The 25,814-nt window shown below is 36.9% G+C and overlaps 1 protein-coding gene across 1 annotated transcript in view; it reads left to right on the forward strand.

The window, feature by feature from the left end:
- The first annotated feature begins 774 nt into the window (after nt 1-774).
- The window catches only part of LOC113230897 (sodium/potassium/calcium exchanger Nckx30C-like), a 34,593-nt gene continuing 9,553 nt past the window's right edge, over nt 775-25,814 (forward strand). Inside the window, exons 1-4 of the mRNA XM_026465005.1 lie at nt 775-802; nt 2,843-3,042; nt 3,337-3,475; nt 3,923-4,175. Of these exons, the coding sequence (XP_026320790.1) occupies nt 775-802; nt 2,843-3,042; nt 3,337-3,475; nt 3,923-4,175 (620 nt within the window). The remainder of the gene's footprint in view (nt 803-2,842; nt 3,043-3,336; nt 3,476-3,922; nt 4,176-25,814) is intronic.

A 25,814-nucleotide genomic window follows, 5' to 3' on the forward strand; every position in this document is an offset into this window, starting at 1 on the left:
AAAAAAAAAACTTAAATTTGTCACTCACTAACAATGTACGAAATGTAACCATCTGGTAATACTACGCAATTCATTCGCTATCATTGTGATGTCGTATGTTTTTTTTAATAACACCTAGTGACGGGACGAATAAATCGTGCTCCTGGTGGTAAGTGGCACGCCTGTCCATAACAGTTGCAGTGCCACTCAGAGCTTTAAGTCGCAAAGATCTGAGGAGCAGTGCCACTGTGCCCGTCACCTTGAGACGTAAGTTGACAAGTCCCACGTGCCTGTAATTTCACCAGCACCCTTACCCTTCAAAACACAGCAATGCTCACATTACCGGTTGGCGGCAGAAATAGGGAAGATGGCAGTACTAACCTGGACGAACTCTTTGACAAGGTCTACTGCCACTAAAAATATGCAAAACAAAACAGCGGAATAACAGGTTATCTGACAACAGTTTACAATAACAGTTATCGAAAAATAGCGTAGCGGTAATTAATTATTGACAAATCGCTGTTATGGCTATGCCTACTAGTTACGTTACCTAACCCTAATGTGCCATAAAGAATATTTCATATAAATGAGAAACTTTTACAAACAATATCGTTTGAATTTGCCACTATTCCTATATACTAATAAGGCATAAAACTACAATGCTATCCGTAATTTGAAAATCCACTGTAAACTGACACCCGTAAACCTTTGAAATAAACACTTAACAAACTACGGAGTAGAAATGTTCACTTAATTTAACAAACTTTATTAATCAACCAGCACGTCAAGCTTAAAATGGGTCAAACTAAGTTGATAGCGGCAGGTTCTCGCTTGTTCACAATTAAATTGTAATGTGTAAGTACTGAAACGAGGCTACGAGTATAAAAAAAATTTTGAAAACTATTGCTGGATGCGGAGGTCCTAGGTTCGATTCCAGGTAAGACTAATTTAGCAAAGGATATTTTCTAAATTAGTGGCCTGGTTGTTCTGATTTATGCCCAAAATTAACTCTCCAACGCGCTTCAACGCGCGACAGGTGTGCGCCCATCTGAACCCAGCCTAAGGCTCAATTTATATTTCGGCGGAACGGGATGGAAGCGAATTTTTGTAACATAGCATAATGAACTTTATGATCAATAGTGTAACGTACAAACTAGATACGATAACGAACAAAAAATCGCTTCCATTCCGTTCCGCCGCAAAATAAATTGAACCTTAATCTCAACATTGCATTTGGTCACTTTGAATTTTGTCTGAACTTGTTGAACTCTTTGAAAAGATTAACATGTTACTTGTAATTGTATTTTAGAACCTAAATATTAATATTTCACTCGAGACAATGAGGAACAATGCCAACTATACTTATTGAGTCTGGCGACGCGCCTTAAACTACAAATCTTTTTTTAATTTATGTTTGTTTGTTCCTACTTTTACAATTAAATTGGTTTCGCACTGCCAAAATTTCCATTAGTACAAATTGTACTGAAATTAATAGATTTTATTTCTTAATTATGGTAAGTTAAGTTTAGTCTCATTCTCGGTTCTTAGTTCTCGATTTCGGTGATTCCTTTTTTTTTGGAAAGAAGGTGAGAAATTGGTTTCGCCACTTTCCGGTGACCGATTTCAATAAAACTTGTCAAATAGACGTAATTCCACGAACTTTCGAGGTCGGTTTTTATGAGTAACCAGGCGTGTCGCTTAACACCAGACGTACAACTTGTTCGTCCTCTCACTTGGTACCATAAAAAAAACAAATATACCTAGTTCTATGTAGCAAAAAGATTTGTTAACACGGCGGGTACAATATCCACCATTAACGGTCCCGTAAAGAAAGCCCTAAAGTATCCCAAATAATGAGAGCAACACCAAAGCTACAAACCACAATGGCTAAGTCGGGCATTGTCCTCTTATCTCGAGTCTTTGTGAGAGTCGTTTGCAAAAAATGTCTCCTTAACGTCTTTTGCCTTTCAGGTCGAAGACGAACGCCTTCCCAGTCTACTTTGATATTCAATGGGATCTATAGACGGATTAGCTTTTTATGATCTGTGTGGATATCCATCATTTGTTGTTTATGAAATAATTTTCATTCTGATTTAGTCACACTAGACTTAAGCCTAGATTATGTTTAGGCCGTCTTTAAATTAGACGTTTGAAGAACTGCTTCAGTGGCTACTAATTTTCATGCAATACCTAGTCTGCCAAAGCTGCGCGCGTGGCTCATCTGGCTCTGCAGTTGCGCGTCTAAATATTGTATGAAAATTAGTAATGTCACGACTGCAGCGCCACAGTGGCTTCTATAAGCGTCTAATATGAAGACTTACAAATTTAGCCACATTACACATGTCTTGTCTACACAAAATTATATATAACTTGTCAAATGTTTTATATGTAAAAACAACCGCACGTTTTCCTTACACATTATTTAATTTTATCTTTAGGCTAGTTAGTTAAGTAATCAATGTATGTAAATCTATTTATAAATATAATTACATTATTCTATTGTGTTACTGGTACACATTCTCTTGTGTTAATTATTCCCCAGAAAAGCTTCTGCAGTCCGGCGAATATTAACAAAAGACCGTCGCCTTTGTATAGGCAATTTTTTAAATAATCACAAAAATAAAAAAACTATCTCTAACTGGAAATGAAACTACATTTTCGGATTTAAAATCGCGTAAATTTGTTTATTCAAAGTAACTAAGGTTTCGTGCTCATTCAATCGTGACCATGGGACCGCGAAACGTTGATTTTTTCGGAAAACAAAATTACGCTATTTAAAAAAAAAAATTCTATCATTTCCAATGCGTAGTAATTGCAAAAACCTTAAAACTCTATCTCTAATATCTACCCTTTTCTTTCACAGGCAAAGTGGACGAAAAAGCAACGCAGTTGCACGCAATAGCGTCGCTGAAGGTGTTACTAGAAGCCACTCGGCCGACGGCGGGGGGAGCGGGAGCGACATCCGCGAGGCACTCGGCCGCTGCCGCCACGCAGGCAAAGGAGACACCGTTGGATCTTCCCAATGGGGGGTTAGCGGACGTTCAATTAGATGCTATAGAAGAGGTATGTGGTACCTTGTCTTTTTCATGTTTCAATAACGATTTTCAACATTCACAGAAGTTGGTTTTTAAAAAGTTACATGAAACTGCTGACAAATACAGTTCATACCTTTATGACGCACGTAGAGATGTCATATTAATATTGTTATTGGTTTTGATTGTGATACGAGAGCATCCTTAGTTTTTAGGCAGGCTAAGATGCATACTATATTCACAGCTTCACAAAGAGCACCTACATATACAGGTTACGACTGGTTTTATCTCGAAATCTTAGCAATAATTTCTCATGTATCTCTAGATAGGAGACCTGGAAGAGGACATGACACCACTGGATATGTCGTGGCCGACAGGCTTCCGAAAGCGACTGACATATCTGTTAGTTGCGCCCATAGTCTTCCCACTCTGGATCACCCTCCCGGATACTAGGACGCCGAGAGGTAAATTGCTTCTATTTTAACAAAATATTCAAAACTACGCTTCCCCTGTATTTCCTCATTGCAAGAACCTTAGACTACAAACATAATGTGATGTGACATTCCTACATCCAAATATGTGCTCTTATTTGGACTTTACAACACGGTAAACTTTTGCAGCGTGTGGTCCTAAACATAGCGGACTTCTCTAACTTATCAACTTTATATTTGTTTTAAATATAAAGTATCTATAATTTGTAAAGTAACTATAATTTGTTAACCAATTAAAGGAATAAAATGACATTAAATGGAAAAAGTTATTATCAACTACATGTATAAGCTGATACATTTCCTACAATCCTTTTCTTCCATTTTCCCGATCTTCCGTAACTCTTTTGAGAATAAAACACGAAACCAATACTAAATGTATTGACTCTGTCAAATTGCTACAGTTTAATTATTCTTTTACAGGGAAAAAATACTTCCCCGTAACGTTTGTGGGGTCGATAATATGGATAGCTTTCTTCTCCTACCTCATGGCATGGTGGGCGAATGTCGCAGGAGCGACGGCACGTGTGCCTCCTGAAGTAATGGGGCTGACGCTCCTGGCTGCGGGGACATCGGTCCCTGATCTGATCACGTCGGTGATCGTCGCGAGAAAGGGATTCGGAGACATGGCCGTCTCCAGTTCCGTCGGTAGCAATATTTTTGATGTTACTGTTGGGTGAGTTTTTCTCCTTTTTTGCGTTTATGTTATTACCACTGAGCTAATTCTTTGATTTGTTGTCTTCAAGGAATGAGAGTTGGTATTCTCTCTCCATCTTTCTCTTCTGCAAATCCTGCATTGCATTATTCCACATTCACTTTCTTGATGATTTTGACAAAGTTTTTATGTTACATAAAGTGGACCAAAATATAACATTTTCACAATTTTTTCTACACTGTTTTGAACCCTTATTCTGTCTGCAATTTACTAATAATATAATCTACTAATTCAAAACTCAAATACTTATTTCAAGCCATCATCATCATCATCATCATTTATATGTCCGACTGCTGGGCACCGGTCACAGACGAAGTTTTATTTAAATACTAACTTAAATTGCTGCAGTAAATTATGTTGGCTTTACCTCGATGACTCATTTGGTTACAGTTATTGGTTTTACGAAAATTATACCTTTAATATCTTCAATACAGAACCAAGAATATTTATAGAATGGATCGCTACCATTACAATCTTGATCTTTATTGATATGGTAATGAGAAAAGGTAAAGGTCCTTTACGTAATATTGGAAATCATGAATTTAAAATTATTGTATTCAAGGTTTGAAAGGTTGTTCGTCATGTTTGGCTTTACTGATTAAAAGTTTTCTTTATTTTTTTCTATCGAATTGTTCACATTTAATTCACATAATAATTATGAAAACATAGGCCCTTCAAATTTGTTACCTGTGGACTTCAATGTGTAGATTATTGGTTTTAAATTTATTTAGTAATGTAAGCGTAACGCATATGTTGGAGAATCCTAGAGATTCGTTGCCGGAGACTGCTTCCATCATCAATTCGTTCAATTGGCGATTAAACAATTACGTCCGAAAATTGCAACTAATTCGTTTATTCACAATATTAAAAAAGCCAAATTACACTTAACTCGGATTTAAACGACGTGTTGTGGACTCGCAGGGAGAGCTTACCATTTGTTTACTTTCTAAATCGTAACACCAAAAGCCTTTCTTGACTATGCGCGTTCGTTTATAAAGCATTCTCCCTTCCTTTTCTAATATGGCAGCCTTCCAACTATCGTCGGATAATTCAGATGACTTTGATAATTTTGAACACATCCAAACGACAACAGTGCCACCTTCTCTGCGACAGTTCATATCTATAATTTGATTAGTTCAACCATTGAAGATCCTAGAAATGGGTTAAATCGGAACTCACATAATACTTGGAATGCGCTTTATTAAATTTGTCCTTGTACACGCATGTTTAGTCATCATATTAGATAGGTAAGAGCAATACTGCGCAGCATGCTCGAGAGTTCAAGTCACATCGAATCGAAAAAGTATTTCTATATGTTCAATCTTTGTATCAATAATTGTAATAAAACTAGTGGAGTTATTTCCCACAAAATCTCAACAATACATTACAAATCTTATTTTCTCAATTCCACCATTTTTGAGTTACGACAGTATTTGGTTTTTTGTTCTTAAGTTACAAGGAAAACTTCTTATGAAAAGATTCTGTAAATTCAGTTTACAGTTCTCTGCAAAGTCCACAAGCCTTGAATGTTTAACGCTTCAAAGCTTCTTAAAGAATAAGTAAGGCACGAATTTTCTCGTGCCTTTACTACGAATTGGACAGGTGCCGTAATAAACTACAAGCGGGATTTCTTCTCGGAATTCGCTCGAGATCATTATTTATTAGTGATTTTGTTGCCTACAAAAATTTGTGCGTTAATATTTTAATAAAATAAACTGCAAAACCTCTTCTGAGGCTCGTTTTGTTTATGAATATTTTATTGGCTTTGCACGGTCGGTTTTATGCTCCACCGAAGAGATAAATTTTATTGACTTCGCATCGCTCGAAGTCACACTGGTACTGTTGATGCGTTGCGTCGTCGCAACGCTGTGATTCCAACGCACCGAATGCTACACCAGCATTGCGGTATCACAAAAGTGACTTAACGCCGCTTACTTATGCATCGCAGCACCCCTCTGCGCTTCGTCTCCTGGCCCCTTGTCCATTCCGTGGCAGCGCGCCGTTTCAACGCACTATGTGTCACCGCTCAGGAGTCGCAATGCCGGCAACATATCGTATGGCGTCCCTTCGTACCCTTCGTACGTTTAATTAACTGTATAAAATTTATTTTATCCAACATCGCTTACAAAGATCTTCGCCCACCAAAGAATAAAAACCATACCCACGGCGTACATAAATAACATATTGCTTGATTTATAGAAAAGTATGTGTACTTTACAATCGTTTGTGTCACTTTACTGCACTGACAATTATGGAATAAAAAAATGACTTTTTAAATAAAAAATGTAAGTTAGTGCAAAATATTTGTGTATTTTGTATTTATTGTCGATCACTCAATAGAATGATGGTTGATGTGACATTTATTTTGACAGAAAGTCTGACAATAACCTAATTAGGATTTCCACACAATTAAAAATATGTTTACTTCGTTTACTTAATATCAAATCTTTATTACCCAGTTACATATCAACCCCGTAGATTTTCAATATTTTTTTACATAAAATAAATAGTTTAAAATAAAAAATCCACTTAGCGGGTCAGATTATGACCCATGATTTTTATATCAATAATTTCTTAAACAATAATGTAATATTGAAAAATTGTTTGAATTTCTACAGTCTTATTGCTGTACTGGTTCGTTGTTGTAATTAAAACAAAATTACCCATCCTTATAAACAAGTTAATCACATTGTTTTCCTAACAATAATAATGACGTTGCAACAATAGTACTGTACGGTCATTAGCACGGTAATTACCACCTGAAAGGGGTATTATATTATAATCTGAGCGAGCCTTCAACCCTGACCGGGTAAGCGCCTTGGCCTTAAGAGCGATTCTGAAGCCTGACCTTAACGCGCCATTCTATACCCTCCGTGATACCCCTGTGAATCGAGGTCTACTTATAGCACATTAAAAATGTTTGACTGAATTTCTATCTTATCGACGGGTTTGTTTTTTTCATGGTAATCCTTAAATCACGTTTTTGTTGCTCTTCACGACTAACATTTCGTAAGCCGTGGTTTGATCAAGCAGAAACCTCTGCGTTTTTCAAAATTTATGTGCGCAATTTAATTTCACATTTACCATGAGCTTTTCGGTGAAGGAAAACATCGTACCAGTAACCCTCAGAAAACGGGCCAACATGGCGGACTTATGACCTAAACGCCACACTCTCAGATGGGTTAATGATATTTACTGCTATTTTTCTGTCTAATCGACGTGCCTTTTTGATTGATAACGCTTAAAGTCACGTTATTGTTGATCTTCATGTGTAACTTTTCCCGTGAATTACTATATAAGTATAACAAATAAGACAAACATAACAATACAGCGTTATATTGTTTCTTTCATCATTCGATAATACTATTTGTAACGATAGTCACTTAGCAGGATAGATATCTACAGGAATTGTGCTTAACGTCACTTAGAATTTCGCACCCTTAGGGCGCTTTCAAACTAGACGCTTATAGAAGCGCTGCGCTGCAGTGGCTCTGCTAAAGCGCTGCAGGCGCGCCACTACTAATTTTTATAAGTGTCGCGCGCCCTAACTAATTTTTATAAGTGGCGCGCGCCACTTTTGCCACAGTTAGTGAACTAAAAACTTTTGAAGTGCCACTGTAGCGCTTTTACAATCGTCTAATTTGTTTTATAGTAAAATAGGAGAGTTATAATTTCACATACACATAATGTTTTTCATGCAATATGTTTGTGTCTTTTATATTATGATGAAAGCGTTTGTGACGCATAATCACATGTGGCTTTATTATAATAAACTTGGTAGACTTAGTATACTAGGCTTCCGATTTTTAATTACAAATGGAACCATCTCATGTGAATATTGTTGAAACGGCACATTCAGGCTATTTGCAACGACAGTGAAGGCACGATGTTTGTGTGTGTGTATGATTGCAGCTTTACCTGGATTCTAAGAAGCCATCGTTCTAAAATAGTTATAATTATGTTGGCTCTATTGACTGTCGATAAAAAAAATACGTTTAACATTTCATGACAGGACTCTACCCTCGATATAGAACGACTTTCCCTAAAGGTGTTACCATACTAATCGAAAGACGCCAATCAGTTGGTTTGGAAACATTTGGCAATTATTCAACTGTCAATAGATGACGAATTTAGTAATTAATGCAGTGAACTTTTTAATAGCTTTTAAATAAAAATCGAAGAGCCTAGATACATCTTCAATCATTTATCGTACAATGACAAATCGAGCGATCAATTTGATGCAGTAGAAGCTGTCAATCAACAACGACTCATCTCATTCTATCATAATCGGTGGTCAATAGATTATTTGGTGTGGTAACACCCTAAAGTTAGATCTTTTTTCCCCACAAAAAATCAGCTGGCAGTACTAATAACTTATATTGAAAGTTTACGTTTTTTTACGCGTATTGAACATGAATATCATTACAATGATGCGTAGACAGGACTGATGATTCATATACTAGTACATCATCATCAACAGCTTATACCCATCCATATCCATGCTGCACATAAGCCTCCCCTTCAACACGCCAACTCTATCGCATCCAACCGCTACCGGCCACCTTTCTCAAGTCGTACAAAATCAAAATCAGCAAGCGGGTCACATGAGAAAAAGCGAGAAAAACTGTTTATGTAGCGATCACGTAAAGGAAACATAGTGTAGGATGACCAGTGGCAAGATGGACCGCATCCTACTAGTATAATATAATCTACCGCATCGTACCAGTATATCTAAACTAGTATGATGCGATAGATTTACCGTTGAGTCACCAGGGAATAATATTTCTCATTATTTTAATAGCGACGTCGAGAACGTCAGGGCAGTTTTAGTAGTTTAAACAATGTACTTTCCAAATTCCTTAAGTGTTGAATTCATCAATACACAATAGATCTCAAGTTTAACTTAAGAAGTAGCTCTTGAACTAAGAGACCAACTATCCCCTTTATTCCCTACGGACCCACTGATCTACTGCGGGTAGACTACCCTTTCTTAAAACAGGTACGAATTTAGAAATAGTAGACGAAAAAGGATGAATAGTAGTATTGAAATCTAAATTAATGGTTCAACATAATTAACATGCTATTTCAAAAAGGTGTAATACAATTTCAGCAAATTTCCACTTTTAACTCCAACTTTGTTACCCAACAAAAAAAAATGGTATGCGTAGATCGGAATAGACAAAACATATTTACCTAAAGTTGACGTGATAAACATTAAGTCAGGGTATTCAGGATATATATATGACATTAAATAAATAATAATAACAATAACGGATACACTCATAGTCTCGCACTAGGAAACCCTGTGTCGCGGGTGCCATAGACACACACGTAGACAACCACAAATTACACCCAAACTCACGAGAGAAATAAATGTAGGCCATACAAATGTTTCTCCCGGCCCGGGAATCGAAGATCTGAAATTGTGATATTTCTTTTTAGAGATCTGATGAGGAAGAAAAGTCAGGTGTAAAAATAGTTTAAAAAGCTATTATATACTTCTACAAGTTACATATACAGCTACAAGTTCTTACTCACTGATAGAAATAGAACGCATACTTCCTGATATGGTGGAAAAAAGATATTAATACCGTTGTACGCGGATAGATTCCAAAGCAAAGAATCAAATATGAGAAAACCGAAATGTGAAAAATATCAAAGAGTGATCAACGGCCTGCAAAAACTATAATATATGGAGGGAATATTTGTGCAGTTTTATGAGGTACACCCAGGTCAATTTCCGCCGGAAGTAAAAAATGTTCGAAATTCAAATAAATAAGATGGCCGCCATACAAATTTCAAAGTCTCCTATCACGGAAACTATTGGAGATAGGTAGGAGGTGCTCAAATAAATGTCATAGAGATTAATAGTGGTCAACTGCCTGAGTTAAAAAAAAAACAAGATAGCTAATTCAAAATGGCGGCCGAAGAAAAACTTGCTTCGATCCGGCTGAAAATTGGTATGCGGGGGTCTTTGGGAGTCCTTAACCCTAATTTGGGGTCAAAAGTGTATTTTCGCCATTTTTTAATATGGCAGTCATGTAAGCGTTTTTTTCGTCAAAAGTGGCTGCCGAAACGGACTTGCTCTGATTCGGCTGAAAATTGGCATTCGGAGGCCTCTAGAAGTGCCGGGTAATAATTTGTGGTCAAAGTTGGTTAGCCCGAAGCGTCCGCACGCCATCAAATGGAGATAATATAAGGAGACGTTTATTATCTACGATTACGAATTCAAGGTCTTACAATTGTAAAAATGTAGAGCATGCTTCCCGATGTAGTGGAAATAAGATACTTATTATAGCGTTGTTGTATCTCAACCGTCTCTATGTTAGATTTCATTTACTTGAAAGCTATGCTAAAGAGAAGTATTTAGGGGGAAAGAATGCCAAACTACTGCCGAATTTCCTGTACTATGAATATCGAAACAACGATAACCCAGAATACTCAGACCAAAACCAACTTGGAAATGTTCGTTTCTTAAATTGGCATAAATCGGGAATCGACCTCCTCATCAAGCGCCCATAGTACTAACTGCTGTGCCACCGAAGAGCATGAGCACACCCCGTAAACTGAACCCGACCACGCGCCGCAGGACGTATATATACGTATATAGTATAATTACTTGGAACTAACGGAAATAAATATGACATGTTAGCGCCCAGTTACACGACGCGAAAGCTTACGCGGTGGACGACGTTTCGCAGTGACCGCGTGGCTGTGTCAGCCCAGTTACCACGCTTTCACATACATTAGTGGCGATTCTGAATTCTATTTACTAGGCAACAACATTTAAGTACCTCAGAAACCGCCGCCACGAAAGCCGCGCGGCCGCCGCGTGAGTCGCGGACGAGCCAGATTCACCCATGCGCACAGGACTCTTACTACTTGCTACTTATTACATCAACAAATATTTCAATTCTCGTCCCGAACACCCTTGTCAATCCAGATCATTTCCACCGAAAATTTTGCGGTACAAATTTCAATCCTCGTCTCCAATTGCCTCGCCGGTGAAAACACACCTTTACGCCACTTCCTAAATAGAAAGTCAAGTGATTTATACATATAGAATCTACCATTACATTGGCCTCATACTTGGTGATTTAATCAAAAAAAGGAATTGGGTAGAAAAATCCTCTTCCGACATCCCTGGCATATGTTCGATGGGCGTTTATTTCCCTCGGGCACAATTAACTATCGCATGGTCCAGAACAAATTGCTAATATATACGCATTCCCTTCGCACTATTTTAGTTCCTATCTACATTATCTTATATACCATCGCATGTCCAATACTGCTAAAATGTTATATAGTGTTCATTTGTTATCCCACACATTAAAAACATCCAAAATAATACAACTCTGTCTGTTCCGTTTTCACGCCTAACCCGCTGAACCAAATTTCATGAATTTCATGAATTTGGGTATAGCTAGCCTTGTCCTTCGTCTAGGTCTCATCTAACTCAGATGAGACTTTGAAGAAGGACAAGGCTAGGCTTTTTATCACAAAAATAAATCTGAATGGAGGTGAAATAGAGGATGAAAGTTGATATGGAGAACCAATAATTTCTCAAGTAAAGCATTTGAAAATTCATAATAATAATAATAACGCACACAGTCATAGCCACGCTCTAGGGAAACCCTGCATCGCGCGTGTCATGGACACACACATTGACAACCACAAATTACACCCAAACTCACGAGAGAAATAAATCAAGGGACCTCTGCGTAGCAGACCAGCATGGTTACTATTCAGCCACAGAGGCAGTTTACAACTTTTGTAAGAAATAAACAATGTTTCAGCGTTTTTTAGCTATTACCCCTCAGGGTAAAATAAGGGATTATTTGAATATTTTTCCTTAAAGTGTTTACCTACCTTTGAACATCTACTTTGTACTACCTACTTTGTATATCTACTTTGTACTACCTACTTTGTATATCTACTTTGTATAATTTTCAGCAAAACGGACATTTTGATGAAAGTTAGCATTTGTATAGTACAGTAGGCTACTACTTATTTTACACCAGCTAGTTATCTACATAGCATGATCAGGCATCCATTTATTACCGGCATTGACAGTGTCTGTTCGGTGTGTAATCTAAAGATATATATGTAATCTATGTATGGTACGATGGAAACCAGACCGTTATTAAACGAAACTCTCGCTATTTTTAATTCAAACTTAATTAATAGAAACTTTAATGGCCATTTCCCAAAAGTTGACTTTTTCGCTTAGTGACGCGATTTATATTTTCGTTCAGTGATTTCAATGTGCGATATATAATATTCATAATTGGAAAAGAAACCTTTTATTTGCGAATCTAAAATCGCGTATATTTGTTTTATTAAACTTAATATTAAACTGTTAAACTATTGTTTGAAAATAAAACAGAGTTATTTGCACAGACCACATATTTCTTTCTTCCGTGGTTATTTGCAAAATACTACTTCACAGACCTTGTACTACTGCCACCACAAACAACTTTTGTTCCATAACTTTTAATAATTCATCAGATTTTACTTTTGCACACAAAAATAAAAATATTTACAAATATCACTCTAAACGGTTATAACGCTGTGCGGTAGCAAAAGAAAGCACGCGGGAAGTGTTGCTAAACAACTACCAAATTCTGATCTAAAAGTGTCAGACAGTAAAACAAAGGATTGATTTTAATCAATGTTATTCATTTTTATAGACATCTCACGCTAGACCAAAACATTTACTATGTCAAAAGGGTCTTCACAAAAAAAACTTAATAGTTCCTAACACAGCTTTTCTGTATGGTTTCGCATTTCCCCCATATTGTTCCAGCTAAAAAACACACTGTATATAATGTTTGATCCGTGTATAGCTCTCAAATCAGATGTAAATTGGAAACGGACCAAGGGAATAACACAACCAGAAACTATTTAATATATGAAGTTGTTTTATACTTAGTGCCACAAGCGTTTTGTACCCACCCGTTACTTTGGGGCCACATATATTTCGAATGAAAGATCACATAGGAAATGGAACAAATTTTTCTGACTGTGTCAGCCGTGATCATGGGACCTGTAAAACGCTGGGTTGTTTGAAAGATCACATTTTCAATCGATTTCTATAACGGTGTTGAATGAAAACGGGAAACGCAGCTGGATTTTGATTGGTGTGGCACTAGGTGAAGCGGAGAATTAATAATCAACCTACCGATTAATTACGACACACCTGCTATCACTAAAACATTGTAGTACTCCGATGCTTCGAATTTTTATTGGATATTGGGCGGCTGAACTTTCAGCATGCGTGACACGACACTAGGCAGTGTTGCTGGCATTCGTGGCAAATACGTCGGTAGCTTCATTCAAGTGCAAAGAAACTGCCTATCAAACTCAACAGTTAATCAGTAACATAAATATAGACGCTAATCTGACGCTATAAATAATATAATTGGTGAGAAGGATAAAGATTTATTATTATACGAATTTTCCATTGTTACAAGAGTCAGTCTACGGCTATGTAGCAACTATAACTTGTACCACGTGCAGAGTTGCGAGATCCTATTTTTAATAATCCGTTGGGTGAATCCGTATAATTCCGTAGCTTGCTTCTAGAAATTTGCGTAGATGCAACTGTGCAATTACGCTTACACAGTGCAATAACGCGTACCTAGCATATGATTATGAGTCTCCATTTCGGTAATTTAGTCGCCTAATCAAATTCGCGTAAATGTCGTTGCAACCAAATTAGCGTGATTTGAGGAGATCTATTTGTATACGGGTTTTGGACAACATAAATTAATGCTTATTGCGGAAAAATTATAGCCGTAGCCATTGAAAAGTCTTACATAATTTCACAAATCCCTGACATTTTTTTCATTGAATTGAAACGGTGAACGGAGAGAATTACAAGTGTTTCTACTTAAGCCGACATCGATAAGCTATATTTGACTGACATAAAGCCATTGACATAAAAATTTAGATACTTTTGAGTACCGGAGATCAATCCGTTGCTCCAATCAATGTTGCAATAAAAAAAAACAATAAAGAGACGATATAAAAATTTATACACCCAATAAAATAAAGGCGAGACCCGTGAATCTATGCTTTAAATACGTTGTGCTTACAGCATAGATTCAAGTATTAAATTGATTTTAATTTTAATTACAAATTATGGAATGTTTGTTTTAGATAACTACAATTTCCAAGAGCCGATTGAGTTTTTAAGCTGCTCCTTATATTGACCGAATGTTTGCATTTAATGCGTAAAGTTTTAATCAACTTCATGCAGCCGAGACCTTCACTACATGAAGTTGATAACGACTTCACGCATTGACTACCTACATGCTATTGAAACCGACTTCATGCAGCCGAGATCGACTACATACAGTTAAGCGTGAAGTCGTTATCAACTTCATGCAGTCGTGGCCTCGACTGTATAGCTGATGTACACTATTGAGGAGTTCCTATCATCTATCCGCCATTTCCATCACTACGTCACCATAACATTTTATTTTCATAGCACTTAGCAGTCTATTTTTAAATTAGCATTTTAAAAGCAGTAGAGCTCCGTGTGAAAGAGTTCGTCCAGTGAAGTACTGCCATCTCACCTATTTCTGCCGCCAAGCAGTAATATCAGCATTATTGTGTTCCGGTTTTGAACTTTTCAACTCGAGCCTCAGGGTGACGGGCGCAGTGGCAGTGCCCCTCAGATCTTTGCGATTTACAGCTCTGAGGGGCATTATAAATGTTATGGACAGGCGTGTAGCTTACCATCAGGCGCACAACTTCTTCGTTCCGTCACTTGGTATTATATGAAAAAAAATACATCTATGTGCCAAGGTCTATTAAAGTCAATTAACGGAAAGTGGGTGATTCATCCCCTAATTTGTCACACTTAGAGGTGGAATATTTCACTCCAACAAAAAAGGGTAATTGAAATCGATGTTAAAGCAAAAGAAATTTATTCGTTTTTCAATAGAAATAGATTATTTTGCAAAGTATATTATATTGGCTGGATCGATTTCTTTAATATCTGATGTATGTACAATGTAAGTTACATGTAACTTTTAACGTTGTTAACTTCAAAAATGAAAAAACGGAAAATCCTTTTTGCAGCTTTTGATTTGACAGAGTAGAATTACGAGATTGACTAAAAATAGTCATACACACGGACCTGAGTATTTAAAAACGATGTACTTACCAATAAGACTATTTTTGTTTAACTCAAAACTTTCATTCTAAAATATAGCACGAAATATATCTAAGGAGAGACTTGGTACTCCATAAATGTTTTGCGCTGATTTCTTTTGTTTGTCTAAAAATTTTCATCTCGTTTTTGGCAACCCTAACATATTTGACCTATATTTTACGAAGTGCAGTATAAATCAGACGAACGTGTTTTGGCTGTAAAGGCATATTGTATCTTATACCACAAGTCGTAGAGCTGTGATTTGTATCAGCAGCGCAAGCAATATGTTTTGAAATAAACTGTACAACTTCAGACGTGCACGAACCAAAGTTATGTCGTGTTTGATGTTCACAACGTAAATATACACAAAACTACATTCAAAGCTTAAATATGCATAAGGATGGAATTATAATACTCTAGTGTTTAGGATTTCCATCGACTTTTATCATTTATTTGTGTTTAAATTTTAAAAGGATTTAACTTAACCCGTTCGTGGACAGTACTTAAAGTAACGAACACAAAAATGTCGCTATTTTTTCTTTGTGCCGTAGTGTTTATATCGATTCGATATAAAATGTATTCAATGTAAATCATTGAATTTTCTCAGTACGTTGCTGATAATTCTGTATGGACAAGCAGTAGGCACTACACAGAAAGCATTTGGAAACCGTACTGGAAATTAGTAGTAGCAGTAGACCTCCTTGCGAAAGAGATCGTCCAGGTTAGTAAAGTCTAATTTCACCATGCCCGCAACAAATTGCGAAGGATACAATGTGAGCATTACTGCGTTCCCGTTACGAAGTGTGCTGATGAAATTACAGCTATATGAGACTTGTCAACTTATGTCTCAGGGTCACGAGGACAGTGGCAGTGCCCCTCAGTTGGGATTTAAATCTCTTAGTGGCACTGCAAGTGTTATGAATAGGCGTGTAGCTTACCATCAGGCGTACGACTTGCTCGTCCCGTCACTTGATATTATAAAAAAATTACGTAGTTACAAACTACTTACTACTACTTTTTTGACCCGTAGTATCATATTTTGATATTTAGTTTTACGGCAAACGCCGTTACTGTCCATAGTTGGCTTAAACAAATTTATTTTGCTATTGTAAGACCTCTAAACTGCGGGTAATCAAACCCTTCAAAAAAAGAACACAAATCATCTTTTTTAAAGTAGGTTAAACTGGCTTCTCTGCGATTGCCGTACCACTGTAATACACTAAAGATGCACTTGGGCATTTAATCGGTGAATGGAGACAGTTGTATTGCAGTGTTTTCAAATATTTGTATTCTGCAGCTAAATAAGATCTTGTGGGATGCTCACTACTAAGTTGTATTCTGCCATGTCGCGTAATTTTTAAAGCTAGTTGTAGGCAGTAGGCCCGAACCTTTTTTTTTTTTGACGGGGGGAACCTAGGGCGGCCTGATTTTAGGGGCGGCCAATCGTGACAAAAAATCCACTGATCATAACAAGAAATAACTTGTACCTAAATATTTTAAAGGCTCATGCCGACTCATCCGTGGAACAAAGATCTATGTGCATGACTACTTGTTATCAGGACCACAGTACATTTCGTTCGTCCTTGTTCGCTGTGGATGTCAGATCGACCGTTGTTCGATTTTATATTTCCGAAACGAAATAAGATATATAAATTCTCAAAACAACAGAAATGAGCAAAAATATCTAGGGTAATGGTACATTGTCGGGCACTCCCTTTAAATTTGAAATAACTTTTTATTTTTAAACTTATATGAATAGTGATTAGTTTACTTAACATATATAATCCTCAAGAACAATTATGCTGTAGTATGTTTCATAAAAAAGCCATTATAATTATTACTATAGCATGAGATACGGAGCCGAGACGTGGAACATGACGGTCAAACGGTGAAATTATCGTCTTAAGACTAAAGTTGTGGACATCGTCCAGAAATGTAGCAAGCTGAAGTGGCAGTGGGCTGGCCACATCTGTGTAGACGGGTTCTCGAGTGGAGACTACGCCTCGGCAAACGTAACGTAGGACGTCCCCCAGCAAGATGGACCGATGATCTAAAGAAGGTCGCGGGTAGTGGTTGGATGTGGAAAACGAATGATCGGGCACTATGGCGTACACTTGGGGAGGCTTATGTCCAGCAGTGGACTGCAATAGGCTGATTGATTGAATGATTTCTTAAAAACCTAAACTACAATTTCGTTAAATCTCCAATAATGAACACCAAAAACCACTAACTAACTAACCAGTAATCGATACTCATCAATAATGAACACCCAGTAATTGAGACTTACCAATAAGAAACGTGTAAGTTTATAAAAAAATTTGTTCTAAATTTTATAACAAATTAATTTTAAAAAAGATGTCGAACAGTGGTGCTTGTCGGTCACTAGCGCCACCAGCGTACATACCTAAATTTACACCCATTTATTTGGATAGGCAAAGGTTCCATCATACAGCCTCTTCATATATTTATTATCTTTCCTTGTTTTGATAGCAAAGGCGACAAGCGCGCATTCTTACATAGTTTATTTCATATGTCATGATGGGTAGATGCTATGCACGACACAGACTGACAATCAAAACATCAATAATTTAAAAACAAAAACATAGCAAAAAGAATAGAAAAATAATATGAAAAGGCGGAGGCGGGCGCAGTGGCTGTGCCATTTAGATCTTTGCGATTTAAAGCTCTGAATGGCACTGGGACTGCTATGGACAGTCCCATACCTTTCTACATAAGTTTTGTTTATAGTGCCCCAACCTATCAACCTCTTGGTTATGCGGAAAGGGTCAAAGTGAAAGGTCATAGTGACCTGTGCAACCGAGCTTGCACAAACCTCGGCGAGTCCATACGCACGTGAGGACGTATAACTGACGGAAGGCTTGGCCCGGACGCCCGCCGTACCCTGGTCTTACCGTCAAGCCCGTAGTCTCTCCGGAAAACCCTAGCTCTCAGAAGAGTAGATAGGAACTGCTATGGACAGGCGTGTCTCTTAAAACCAGGCGCACCGCTTGTTCGTCCCGACACGTGGTATCGTAAAAATAAAGTCAACAAAATGACATTGTCGGCCGGGGTCAGGGACACAGGTTCAAGAACCAGCGAACAATACGTGCCGTATATAGCTGGACCGTTTTCTGCATTTATAGTGGAAGCGATACACCACAGAAATCCAATTATTATTGTTGTTGTGTCAGCACGTTGACAGTCTACATCGTATTGGACGAACCTGTAAAAATAGCTGTATGAACGAAATAAATAGATAAAGGCACTTGGACCCTAACTTTAACTAAACAAACATAATGATATACAATAACCACGAACTAGCCATTAATATAGAAGGTAGTGAGTTCTGGTTCTCGTTAAATAATATGCTTTCAAAAGGTACACGGGCGCAGAAAGTTCCAAATGCTCAAGTTTATATAAATTGTTAATGGTAATAGCACTCTTCATAGGCCATAAGGCCGCATCAGTCATATTACTAACTTTTCGAAAGAAATATTTTAAAATTCTACAAACGAAATTAGTCGATGCTTAATGAGACTTAAAAAATTTCGCTGTTTCTTATAGTTCGTATTATTTTTATGACTTTCACATGCTTTCACGTGATAAAAGATTTTTTCTCAAACATGTTCGGAAATGTTTCGCATTACTTTCAAAAAGCGAACACGGAAAGTTTATCATTTAGGGACCGTGCTACTTCTTTCCGGCCAAGGCTTGCGAAGTAAGTATAAAATCCATTACTGTCCACTTCTCTAAACTTTTAAATCTATCTACTAATAATGAACTATTTAAACAGGTAAAAGAAAAACTTATACAGCCAATTACCCAGTGTTCATAGTTGCGAGAATTATAATAATACCTGCATGTACCGCTTACTTAAAAAAAAAAGAAAATGGCGGTAACATTTAAACTAAAGTGTTTTGGTATTCTATTGTTTTTAGATACATATTCAAACACATCATCGGAAGTTCAACAGACTATTACATAGGCCGCACTATAAGTTTCCGGAACTGGCCACTTACATAAACAATATTTAAAAGTAATTACAACATTTGAAAATGGAACTCTTTGGCTATAGAATACAGTTTGTTTCATCTGACTGTCACTTGTTTTTATATTGTGACGTCATTTTAGAAATTGGTTGTCTACATCACCATGGATTCAACCCGTGAAAATTTTCATAGTATGATTTTCTACAAGTTTAAGTGTAATTTAACCGCTCAGCGAAGGTTCCCTGGGCTTCAAACTGCTTTTGGCAATGAAGCACCGTGTAAAGCGACTATTTACAGCTGATTTGCAGAATTCAAACGCGGTCGTTTGAATCTCAGTGACGAATTTCGTGATGGTCGCCCGTCCACTGCTGTAAACAACAAAAACATCGATGCTGTGCGCCGTATGATCAAAACAGACAGGCATATGGCATACCTTGAGATTCGAGCATCTTTATGCATAGGCATGAGTTAAATACAATCAACACTACACAAATATTTGGATGTAAAAAAACTGTGCTCTCTGTGGATACCACACAATTTGACTGAGGCTCAAAAAACGGATCGCGTCACTTGGTGCAATGTTATGCTTACCAGAGTCAACGAAGGGGCGTCAAATTTGGTGTGGGACATAGTAACAGGTGGCGAAACATGGATTTATGGTTACGATCCCAGAACAAAGCAGCAATCGAGCGTATGGGTCTTTCGAGATGAGCCGAAACCAGCCAAAATAGCGCGCGTGCAAAATAGTGCCTCTAAGCGGATGATTGCTTCTTTTTTTAATAAAACTGGACGCGTAACTACCGTTGCTCTGGAGAATCGTTGTACCGTGAATAGTAATTGGTACACGACCATTTGTTTGCCGGAAGTTATTGACACACTCCGTAAAGTAACCATAAACGCCGTATCATCTTCCACCACGATAATGCTAGTTCTCACACGGTCAGACAGACAAATGAATTTTTGAAGGTGAACAACGTTGACATTATGAGCCATCCCGCATACAGTCCCGACCTGGCACCTTGTGACTTTTATTTATTTCCAAGAATTAAGAACCAGTTACGCGATCAACGATTTTCATCACCTGAAGAGGCTGACGAAGAGTATGAAAAATATGTTTCAGAGATTGTCACGGAGGAGTGGCATAAATTTTTTCAAAATTGGTTCATTCGTATGAAAATGTGCATTAACGCTAACGGAGAATATTTTGAGAAACAATAAATTCATTTCTGACCATTTTTAGTGTTTTTTTCTTATTCATTTCGGAAACTTATAGTGCGCGCCACGTATTAATGTGCCTGGAAAAACAATAACACTTTCTTTTACCAATTGTCCTAACACGTCAAATATTACTTTTCATTTTAATTAATATATTTTTACTTTTTCTATTATACATCTTCCTCTCTTTTTAGTATTTTATTATTTCCTCACATTGTTTGAGAAAAATACTTCACATGCCTCGGCGGGAACGGGGATTGCTTGACTCGTATTTAATACAAGGCCTCGCTGACGCTCATCAATGTAACTCATACTCGTCCTGCATTTCCTTACTTCCCGGCCTCTGAAATAATGTACTATTAACGTATGATCACATGTGATTTTATAATATCAAGCGTACAAATTAGTATCATTTAATGATTGACACATTACCTGAAGTTAGTTTAGACTGCATATTCGTAAAAGTTCCAGCAATGACCGCAAGTGTAATAATAATTTCGCCATCCCCTTTCCAGCTTAGACTGGGGTTTCACCCCTATGTTGTGTATATACATATGATTCGCAAGTAGCGTCACGATTCCACATTCACACGGCGCACGGCTTTGGAGTGGATTTCCCTGCCAGCACACCTGTTCCCTGAGCGGTATAACTTAAGCCTTTTTAAGACGAGAGTGCATTGCATAGGCATTATAAATTTGAAGAGACGCAGGTCAAATGCGCACTTATTTCATATAAAAAAGAAGTATGAAAAATATTAAAGAAATAAAAAATCTTAAGAAAATTAATACATACAGGGTGTTAAAATACTAACAACCTCGCACAACTACATTACTAAGATTATACCCAACTACTTTTGTTTCATGACTTTTATGTAATTAATAAAATTTTACTTTTGTACAAAATTTAAAATATTTAAATCGATCGCTCTAAGCGGTGATAACTCGGCGCGGTAAAAAACATACCTTACTTACTAACAAATACTTAACTTCTACCAAAACAGATCTAAAAACTGTCAGATAGAACAAGAAAAACCGAAAAATTTAATTTTTTGGTTTTATTATGTTGTGTAAAAAGTCATGGAACAAAAGTTATTGTTTATGATGTTAGTAATAATATAGTCCGGAGAGATTGTTAATATTTTACAGATAACCCTATTTCTAGAAAGCGAAAAAGATATTACAAAAAAATAATTACATTAATATCAAACTTCAGTTGCTATCATGTTGATAGCAAAAGAAAATTACGGGGTTTTTTTATATATCAAGGACGTTTACGTGATTGTTACATATAGAAAATGAACCTATTTTCTCGGATCTAAGTCGCGTATATTAAAAGCAAATATACGTGATTTAGATCAGAAACTAAAATCAATTTTGGGAAATTACTAATCCCATCTATACCATCTAATTTTCAAAAAATGCGAATGGAGTAAATTTAACAAAACACCAAATCCAGCTTAACACTTCCCAAAGCCCATTTGAAGAGAAATCTCATTTGTTTGCCGTCGTATTTATTTTCAACCCTTATAGCTAAGCCGTGTTAGCCCTGTGTCGTAAACAGGGTGTAGACACAATCGTGAAAATTTTAATTTCTTATCATACCCATTATACGGAGTGACCCCTAAAACCCCGAGAGATTTTTAGGTGTGAATTCACTTAGGTACACAAACAATTTTTACTACCCCACATCTGGCCTCAATAAAATCAACCGTACTAAAATTTAGAAAAAAACTCTGAAGGGTCACAATCTTCTTCATCATATCGTATCGATGGTATACGCTATAATGCTTCGTGGTGAAAGGGTTTTCCAAAAGGCGTAAGGTACCCGCCGATTGCTGCCAGATTGCGCCCGAAGTACATGAAAGGAATGGTACATTATTCGAGAAGACTAATTTCGTGCAACCCAAGGGGCACCTAAACACCCAGTTCATTTCCCAAATTAGTTCTACCGGGAATCAAACTTGGGACCTCAGCATCAAGCGTCCACAATGTAAAACCGTTAGACCACCGAGGTCGTCAAATTTTATCGATTGAGTTGTAAAAATTATCACCTTGATAAAATATTTTACATCTTTAAAAGTCACCGTGTGTATAAACATGTTTAGTACTAGTGAATAGGTAGGTACCACTACCCTACCTATATTTACCACACTGCTGTGATCCGAATGAAAGGGCGCAGAGAGCCAGCGCAATCTCAGGCAATTAAATTCTTAAGTCTCATAGCTGGCAACGCGTAGGAAATAATGAACGAAATGTATTATACGCACCATAGTATTAGTATTACAAATATTCTTAGACACAGGTTACCACTTTCTATCAGATGGATGGTCTGACTGCCTATTTGAATAACATATTACAACTTTTGGAATTTCAGTCATTTTTCTTACATTTCATACGAAATCAAAATTGTTTTTAGTTTTAAATATTTGTAAGGGAACATAATATCATTAACACCCGGTATATTCACAACCATTAAAGCTAAGCTGTGTCATGCCGTCCTCGTACCGTATATTCTGCAGTGGATTTTCTTCCGCATCCTCTGTCCCTTTTTTCTCATTTCTATTGTATCTCCCTTTCTTTCTGATGAAGATTTTCCTTTACTTCAGTCGCAGTTGTGATTCACTGTGATTTGTTTTTTAAATTTGCGAGTTCTCAAACAATGACTAAGGAGTGAGGATTATAAAGAGCTTTTTTGGGTCAAATTCATACATAACTTTAGGCAGGCGTGATTGTAAGTTAGAGATTCGGGTGTTTCTTCAGTAGGGAGATAACTTCCTGAGCCATACGTGAAATCTAACTATTATTAAAATTTAAGAGTCTCGAGCATTCACTATGAATTTAATGTTTCAAAGAGACATTTAAAAGACCAACCTCAATTCGGAAACCTCTACGTGCATTGTAACTCACTTCACAATCCCGTGCATCGTTCGATCGATAACCACCAAAACGACATCGAACGACTTTAACCCTTTGGAATAAGGTTAAAAACAGTTCGCGTAGATGTTAGCCCGAAAACTTATGCGGCAGTTGATTCTACGTTTTATAGCCTTTGTTTTTAGATTGCTTTTGATTTGGAGGAACTATCAATGAGTGTGCCAGACAGAATGACAAATCTCCCTGTGGCTAGATGCTCGTTTTTTTCTCACAATTCTTGTTACCATTACAATGAGTAATAAGATTAACTTACGTCTTTGTGAATCTCGAAAAAAATATATTTTCTTGAAAAAGCAGCAATAAGTCTTTATTAGTAGAAGTACTGCCACCTTACCTATTTCTACCGCCAAGGAGTACTGTGAGCATTTCGTTCCGGTTTTGAATGGTAGGGTGCTGGTGCAATTACAGGCACATGGGACTTGCCAACTTATGTCTCAGGGTGACGGGCGCTGTAGCAATACCCCTCAAAATGCATTTTAAAGCTCTCAACGGCACTGCAACTGTTATGGACAGGCGTGTCGCTTACCACCAGACACGCGACTTGTTTGTTGGTATTATTAAAAAAGTGTCTACAAATAAAGTAATGCATAAATTAATGATTGAAGACAGAGTACATGTCTTAATAAATCGTTACGAATATGAATTTCAATAAACACACAGCTTATTATAATTATGCACATTGATACAAATCATAGATATATGAAAATAATCAGGGGTATAAATATAGATAAAGATAATGAACTTATATAATAAGGACTTATCTATAAATTATATAATAAGGAAATTAATGAAAGTAAATCAAAGAATCGGTGAAGGTTGTTTTTATTATTTTCTTTCATGACTTTGTTTAAACCATTATATGAAGGTTAGAAATTCGAGGAAGTGTTTATTGACGCGACGACGGAAGCACGACATTTTCTTGCAAGTCATTATATCACAAAAGTTTTGTCAATTGCTATTTCAAGAGAATCTTTTTGACATCAAAGGTTGTTATTTGACCCATTTATTTCTTTGATCGGTAAAATTCTAGCATGAGTTCTTAGTTAGTTGCTTGTCATGGCCCCCTCTTTCGCGTGAATAAGTAGTTAGGAGTATAACCCAAATTTTTGTATACCGAAATCGAAATTGAAATAGAGGTTTCGTACATATCGTTGTGATGAATGGAGAGACTAAATAATAAAGCCATGTGATCATGGATCATAGATGTTTTATCACAAGAAACTCATACAATTGATACGAACCTTATGAAAGAAGTTATAAATATAATAAAATAATAGAATAATGTGTAATTCGAGCATAAAAAAATATTTACTATTTCGTTCGTAAAGTCTTCAAACTTGAATAGTCTCATTTTGCTGATGTGGACTTATTACATCAAGGTGCGTAAAATAAAACACATTACACTTAAAGTTCAATATTAAACAATAGTGGTGGAAGATAAAAAGATTTGTAGCGAAGCAAAATAACGGAGTGTTTCAAAGCGCCGCTAATATTCTGCTACAACTTGCCATGTTCAAAAAACATACGTGAATTCAGGTATATACATAGGGCGCACTATAAGTTTCCTGAACTGGCCACTTACATAAACAATACCTATTTAAAAAGTAATTACACCATTTGAAAATGGAACTTCTTGGCTGTAGAATACAGTTTGTTTCATCTGACTGTCACTTGTTTTGTTCACGTTATGGCACCATTTTAGAAATTGGTTGTCTACATCACTATGGATATAACTCGAAAATGAATGAAAATTTTCGTAGTGTGGTTTTCTACTACTTTAAATATAATTTAACAGCTCGGCGGACCTTCGCTCGGCATCAAACTGCTTTTGGCGATGAAGCACCAAGCAAGACAACTATTTATAGCTGGTTTGCAGAATTCAATCGCGGTCGTGTGAATCTCAGTGACGAATTTCGTAATAGTCACCCGGATTAATAGTTGCGATCCCAAAACAAAGCAGCAATCGACCGTATGGGTCTTTCGAGATGAGCCAAAACCAACCAAAGTGGCGCGCGTGCAAAGTGCCTCTAAGCGGATGATTGCTTCTTTTTTTAATAAAACTGGATACGTGGCTACTGTTGCTTTGGAGAATCGTTGTACCGTGACTGGTGATTGGCATACGACCATTTGTTTGCCGAAAGTTATTGACAAACTCCGTAAAAATAACCGTAAAGGCCGTATCATCTTGCACCACGATAATGCCAGTTCTCACACGGCCAGACAGACAAATAAATTTTTGAAGGTGAACAACGTTGACCTTATGAAATGAGAGAGCGCCTTGAAATAAGTAAATAGGCTTTAC

This window comes from Hyposmocoma kahamanoa, unplaced genomic scaffold (assembly GCF_003589595.1).
Source record: "Hyposmocoma kahamanoa isolate Upper Pololo Valley unplaced genomic scaffold, ASM358959v1 64, whole genome shotgun sequence".
Lineage (NCBI taxonomy): Eukaryota > Metazoa > Arthropoda > Insecta > Lepidoptera > Cosmopterigidae > Hyposmocoma > Hyposmocoma kahamanoa.